At 57.7% G+C, this 6,722-nt stretch overlaps 1 protein-coding gene across 4 annotated transcripts in view; it reads left to right on the top strand.

The window, feature by feature from the left end:
* The window catches only part of LOC125720619 (rho GTPase-activating protein 7-like), a 40,270-nt gene extending 34,344 nt beyond the window's left edge, over positions 1-5,926 (top strand). For 3 of the 4 annotated variants that reach the window (XM_048996265.1, XM_048996266.1, XM_048996267.1), the window contains 10 exons: positions 294-1,510; positions 1,666-1,845; positions 2,903-3,062; positions 3,188-3,386; positions 3,596-3,809; positions 4,109-4,223; positions 4,638-4,841; positions 5,102-5,319; positions 5,496-5,669; positions 5,769-5,924. In XM_048996265.1, coding sequence (XP_048852222.1) covers positions 294-1,510; positions 1,666-1,845; positions 2,903-3,062; positions 3,188-3,386; positions 3,596-3,809; positions 4,109-4,223; positions 4,638-4,841; positions 5,102-5,319; positions 5,496-5,669; positions 5,769-5,868 — 2,781 coding nt within the window. In that variant the 3' untranslated portion in view covers positions 5,869-5,924. Of the gene's footprint in view, positions 1-293; positions 1,511-1,665; positions 1,846-2,902; positions 3,063-3,187; positions 3,387-3,595; positions 3,810-4,108; positions 4,224-4,637; positions 4,842-5,101; positions 5,320-5,495; positions 5,670-5,768 lie in introns of all 4 variants that reach the window. The other variant, XM_048996264.1, reaches the window with a different exon arrangement.
* The last annotated feature ends 796 nt before the right edge of the window (positions 5,927-6,722 follow it).

A 6,722-nucleotide genomic window follows, 5' to 3' on the forward strand; every position in this document is an offset into this window, starting at 1 on the left:
CCGGTGGCTTTGGGGTCCACTGGGCTTTGGGGCTTTCGAAACAGCAGATACCAACAGGTGATAGCCTTGAGCTACAACTCCGACCCAAGGGGGAGGGAAAATCAGACCCATCTGTTGGGGGTAAAGGGGGCAAGACGCCCCACGTTCTAGGCAACCGTATCAACTTACTGAACCAAAGCCGAAGATGCGATCACAGAACCTTCTGGCCATGAAGCACAAGCCATCAGTCACCCCCCAACTCCTGCTATCTCTCCCTACATTTCTCACGCCCCTTTCCCTCTCCCCCCCCCCAGAGCGAAGATTCCGACGATGATGAACCATGTGCTATCAGTGGTCGCTGGACATTCCAGAGAGCCAGTAAGCGCTGGTCTCGGTTGGAGGAGCCGGACGTGTTTGAGCCCAGTGGGGACAGGTCCCGGGGCAGCGCTGAGAGCCTGCTGACAGACCCAGGCTGGCCCCCCAGCGGTGGGCCACACTCCCCCATCCCCGCTAGCAGCGGCACCACCCGTGCTGGTTCGCTGGCCAGTGTCTGTTCCTCAGGGACCTCGGTGGCCACAGAGGACTCTCCTTTGGAGGGCCCCCCCTCGCCGTCACCCTCTCCCCCCTCCCCAGGCGACTTCCTCTTTGACGCCCCATCCAGGAGCATGACCAAAAGCGCGCGCTCCAAAGCGCGTAGCCTGCTGCGTCGCATGGAAAACCTGGGGCTGCGGGGGCCGGCTTCCCGGCGCCGCAAGAAGCCGTCCGCAGGGGCCTGTGGGCTGGAGATTAGCGCGCCGGTGCTGCGCCAAGGCCCGGACGAGGACTGGCTGAGACGGCTGCACTGTGTGGACGTGTCCGTGCTGCGGGAACGTGCCGCCTCGGGCTCCGAGCCCAGTGGGGGCAGCAGTGCCGTCAGCACGCCCAGCCCTGTTAGCCGCAGCCGCAGCCACAGCCACAGCGCCGCCAAGCGTGCTGGCGTGTACCTGGAGGGGTTAGACTTGTTCAGCTTCCTGGAGCCTCAGGCTGGGGGTGTGGCCGAGCACAACCGACGCAATTGCATAGAGATGGCATGCGAGGATGAGGAGGATGAGGAGGGCGCTATGTTCTTCTTCGTCCCCGATGGGCACAAACCCGGCACCTTCCCAAAGACGCTCTGCAATGGCCGCAGATCCTGTGGCAGTAATATTTTGCGTGGCCCCGCCCACAGTCATGGCTCCTTGGACAGCCGGCTTAGTTTCTATGACAACGTGCCACTGGCGGAGGAGGAGTCTCTGGCTTACAAGCTGAGCAACGTCCTGCGTGGTTTTGGCGAAGCGTGGGTGGGGCGGGGGGGGCGTGCCAGCGAGGATGGCGACTCAGATTCCGCTCTGGACTCGGCGTCGCCCTGCCCCTCGTCACCACTGCAGAGCCACCTGGAGGAGGCGGAGAATGGCTCTGATCTGGACAGTCCATTAAATGATCCCGACGCTGGGCCGGGCCAGCAGGAGCGCCGGGACTCCAGGGTCGGACCCTCCCTGCTCAGGACCAACAGGTAAGGGCTGCCTGCTCTGCTCACACGCAAACCCAGGGTGGGAGGGGTTCACACTAACAGGCAGACCGCATTCAGATTGGGTTGTCGGGCATTTTCACCGACCTCCCCAGGTGTGATTTTGTGAGCACTCTGACCCCCACCCACCCCGACTCCAGGCCCCCCAAGCTGCGCTGGCCCAGCTTCCAGGACTCGCACCGGGCCAGTCTGCCCTCGGCCCCCCGGCAGCTCAATGCCCAGTCTGTGCTGCAGATGAATCTGCTGCAGAAGTTCTCCCTGCTGAAGCTCACAGCCCTGTTGGAGAAGCACACGCCAGCCAACAGGCACGCCTTCAGCTGGTTAGTTGGTCCCACTCATTGTCATGCTGCCATCCTGACAGGCTTTAGTCACCTGCTGACTGATAGCTGCTGCACCCCCTGGTGGCACCAGAACGTTTGTGGTTCAGTGTTTTACTCTCTGACAGGGTTCATGAACACAAACGGCTGATCATTTGTGCCTTTCAGCGGTTACGATTTACGATCACCCCCCAGCCAGCGACAGGCCCTTCTAAGTGTGGAGGTCTAGTCGGCATCTTTAGTCCCTGTTACCCTAGTCTGGGGGGGGGGGTTGGCAGCCTTCAGCCTGGTGTGTGGGTAGCACCCCCATGAGGGCTGCCACCAGAGCTGAACACATGGAGTGTTTGTTTGCGAATGGTGGCTCAGTGGCATTTTGTGTCCTCCAGGGGGTGCTGTTGTCACCATCAGATGATGATATGAGGCATCCTCTGTGGGATGCGGTGGGATTAAGGGTGAACCACACAAAGTGCAGTACTTTCGGTACTTTCACTTTTCCATTGACTTCCGGTCGAGTGCCAGTCCCGAAAGTGGGACTGGCAAACGCATTTGCTGTCGAATGGTTATGCAAATAGCCTGCCGCTAAAACACAAAATACAACAGGCATCACAGCGAGCAGTGAGAAACAAAATAAAACGCAGTAGAAACAAAAATATAAGAAAAGTAAAATGGAAGGATGGACAAACACAGGCTTTAATCGCCATATGGTCGGATGAACAGATCCAGCGTAGATGTAGATGCACGGCTCGAAATACTTCTTTATTTGCCGTAATAGCAAGCCGCTTGGAAGAAATGGGGCACACGCGAAACACCGAACAATGGCGCTTGAAAATCAAAAAACTTAAGCAGGACTACAGGAAAGTGAAGGATCTTGTAATAACATGTTTGAATTCAGCAAAAGAAATACCGCACCGCGCTTTGTGATGATGTCAGTCAGGGGCGGTCACTGATGATGTCATTTGGTGCCGGTACCAGTGGAAATCCGACACAAGTACTGAAGTCCTGAATGTACGGTACCTGGTGCGGTGGAAAAGCGCCCTAATTGGCCGCCTGTCCTCCACAGGGCTGTGCCCAAGTTCATGAAGAGGAGCCGCACGCGGGAGCAGCGTGGCCATGGCGTGTTCGGTGTGCCACTGCAGACCAATGCATGCCGCACGGGACAGCCCCTCCCCTTGGGCATCCAGCAGGCCATGCGCTACCTGCGTAGCCAATGCCTGGACCAGGTGAGCCCCGCCTCTGCCTGGCCCTGCTCCCTCCCGGCCCCACTGCCACCACCCACTGCGTCCTGGTCCTGCCCCCGCCGGCCACTGGCCGACATCTGCCTGATACTCCCCATCGCCCCCTATAGGTGGGCCTGTTCAGGAAGTCTGGCGTGAAGTCGCGGATCCAGGCGCTGAGGGAGATGAACGAGGTGAGCCCCGACGGGGTGAACTACGAAGGGCAGTCTGCCTACGACGTGGCCGACATGCTGAAGCAGTACTTCCGGGACCTTCCGGAGCCCCTGCTCACTAGCAAGCTGTCTGAGACCTTCCTGCAGATTTACCAGTGTGAGTCTGCGTCGTTGTGGCGCCTGTGGGGGTGGGGGGGGGGGGGGGGGGGGCGCGGCGCGGGGCCGGAAATGCCAGTCCCCCGACGTGGTGGCTCACATTCAGTCATTCGCTTGTTTTTCCTTCCTTTCGCGAAAGCTTTACATTCCTGATTGGTGTTTCACACCGCCTTGCCACAACGCCCTAACATTACTCCCCCCCCCCCCCAGGCGTCCCCAGAGAGCAGCAGCTGCAGGCCGCCAGAGCCTCCACTCTTCTTTTGCCCGACGAGAACCGCCAGGCTCTGGAGGCGCTGCTCTGCTTCCTCAGCGACGTGGCCGCTGCAGCCCCCCACAACCAGATGACGTGCACCAACCTGGCCGTGTGCCTCGCGCCATCGCTCTTCCACCTCAGCGCCTCGCGGCGGGACAGCTCCTCCCCTAGGTACAGGCCCCTCCCCCAGCATTAGTCTGATTCCTAACGCCCCCTTGTGGCTGTAGGTGTCCCTCACACCACTCCTGAGCGAATTCGCGTATTATGCTGCCTCAGAGTGTGGCACCATTACACGGGTTGGTGGGGGGTGGCTGTTGATCGGTTACCACCGCGCTGGGTGGGGCCCGCCGGGCACGAGCCCCCGGGGTCAGCTCCAGCACCAGCACAGATTCCCTGTGTGCCAGTTCCGACTCGTTCTGCCTGCAGTTCTGCCTGCAGTCATTGTGACAGACCACGTCGGGTTCCCACAGGGTGATGCACCGCAAACAGAACCTGGGCAAGCCGGACCAGAGGGACCTGAAGGAGAACCAGGCAGCCACGCGGGGCCTGGCCCACATGATCTCTGAGTGCCGGAGGCTCTTCCAGGTGTGTGTGGTTGCCTGAGGACAGGGGACTGAACAACGTGGAAACATTTTTCTGTTAAATCCACTGTTACTCGCGCGAAGGCAGCGCAGATCAGGAGGAGGCTCAGGGTGTTTTCCTGGGTGATTTCATGACCCTTGCTGGCTGTGGGCCTCACATTTCCTGGGATGGTCCCTGTGACTAAACCCCCAGTCAGAGCCATCGCCGGCCTCCCCTGCAGTCAGTAACCGCTCCCTCCATGAACAAAGAATCAATTCAAGCCAAATTGTTTCATTCTGACTGGTAAAGATGAATCAGCCTGTTCCGGTAATGACCTCATGCGCTGTGTTTAAGGAAACTAAGCAGAAAGTTCCTCTCATTTGGCTGTTTTTTTCTAGTTTCTGAGACCAATCAAATTTTATGACGCTTATGTTTCAGATCCCAGAGGAAAAAGGCTTCTGGTGGGACTCATACAAAGAGCAGGGTCTGCCCCCTGCTGGTCTGGATGACCTGGACGAAAGCGCAGAGGGGCTGTACCTGCGCGACGCCCTAGACAACCTCCTCAGAGAAGCCAAGGACAAGTTCCGTGGCTATGATAGCTGTTTCACCCCCGAACAGCAGGTGGCGCTGGCTTACAAGAAGGTGTGTCCCACTGCATGCAGCGTTTCCTCTTGGCCTGGCCCCTTCCATTTCTCACACTTCCTTACAGAGCCCTCCACCCTGCTTCTCCTAAATCCAACCGGGAATGCTTTGTGTCCCAGTTCCGGAGTGTCACAGTGTTGGCGCATGAGTGTCTTACACAATTCCGGACCAGCGTCCTGTTTATTTAGAAGCTTCCGGTTTGGTCTTTTATGGAATTGGGTCCTTCACCCCAACACTGACCACCCCACCCGGGCCCCCAGGTTCAGGACGACTTCCCCCTGCGTCTCTGGAAGGCGAGTACAGAGGTGCCGGCCACTCCTGAGGAGGTGCTGACCCGCCTGCTACGGGAGTGCCATCTCTGGGACGAGGACCTGCTGGAGAGTCGGGTGCTGGAGGTGTTGGACTCGCGGACCGAGCTCTACCAGTATGTGCAGGACAGCATGGCGCCATGGCCCCCCCGCGACCACGTGGTGCTGAGGTAAGCAGACATCCGGACCGACAGGGGTCAGTGTAAACAGCCTGGATGATACTTGAAACATAAGAGAAACATTAAAATGACGCCTAGTTGACTGGGACCAGGAGCTGCTGTAGCTGTGCTGGTGAAGCTCCTCTTAACTGGCAGCTGCTCACATGCCCTGTGTGTGTTTGAAACAGGACGTGGGTGACGGACCTCCCCAGGGGTGCCTGCGCTCTGGCGTGTGCCTCGGTTGACCACCCGGGGGTGGCACTGCGGGGAGTGCGGACCAACGTGCTGGTGTCTCGCTACTTCATGGAGCCCTGTGGGTCTGGCCAAACCCGGCTCACCTACCTGAGCAGGATGGACTGCAGGTGAGGGAGGCGGGGGCCCCGTGACACCTCAAGCCGCCTTTCTGGTTCTTTCTGGGAGCTGTAGTTACAAGCTCATGTTGTTCTCTCTTTCACCTCTAGAGGGCACTTCCCTGAGTGGTACAACAAGGTGTTTGGACACCGCTGTGCCTCGAAAGTGGCGCATATCCGGGATTCCTTCTCTGGAGCCCTGGACAAATAGACACAGAAGGGACTCTGCCCTGGACCTCAGCCTCCTTTCTGGAGGGCGGGGGGGGCGGGGGAGGGGGTGGCATAGTGGTTCTGCAGGCTCCTCCCCTGCAGGGGCTTATGCTGCTTCTGAGAAGCAAGTGCAAGAATGTCTGTATTCCTATGGTGCTGAGGGAGGAGAGGATGAGAGTCTGAGGAGGTGGAGAAACAGGAGGACAGGCTGCGGGAGGAGGAGGACAGTTAGGATTGTCCGAGAGAGGGGAGAACAGTGAGGTGGAGGCTTGTGGAGACAGACCTGCAGGGACCACAATAGGTGGGTGAGGCTTTTAAAGCGGGACCCAGAGGCGTGATAGCCTGGGCCGCTGGACGAGGGCCGTGCGCGTTACTGCCGACTAAAGGGTGCTTAGGTGACCTAGCCGACTCTGTGGATGCAAAGCAAAAAGAAGATAAAAGTATTTAAAGGTGAGGAAGGGCTCCTTTTATAAAGGAGGGATTTGTACAGGTTTTACTGTAAACATGGATGTGTGCATGTGCGGTGTTCCGGATTGTTCTGCGGCCTGAGTCACTTAACATGAAGTAGACCACCCCCTGGGTGAGATGCTGCTCGCTTGAACACAACTAATCTGTGTGGTCTAACGTTTGTACTGAACCAGAATCACCACGCATGACATTAATTAATTTAAAATATATTTACGTGTATTTATACCTCATTTTTGTACTTTTCCCATCGCAAATGTAATTCTAGAGATGAAATTGATCTTTTTTCCATGACCAACTTTCAGTATGAAATGCACTATTAAATCGAATAAACCTTAGTGTGTATGTGTCTGTCTCAGTGCTTATTCAAACATGGCTCTGTGTCCCTGG

The sequence above is a fragment of the Brienomyrus brachyistius genome, chromosome 25, assembly GCF_023856365.1.
Source record: "Brienomyrus brachyistius isolate T26 chromosome 25, BBRACH_0.4, whole genome shotgun sequence".
NCBI classification, from domain to species: domain Eukaryota; kingdom Metazoa; phylum Chordata; class Actinopteri; order Osteoglossiformes; family Mormyridae; genus Brienomyrus; species Brienomyrus brachyistius.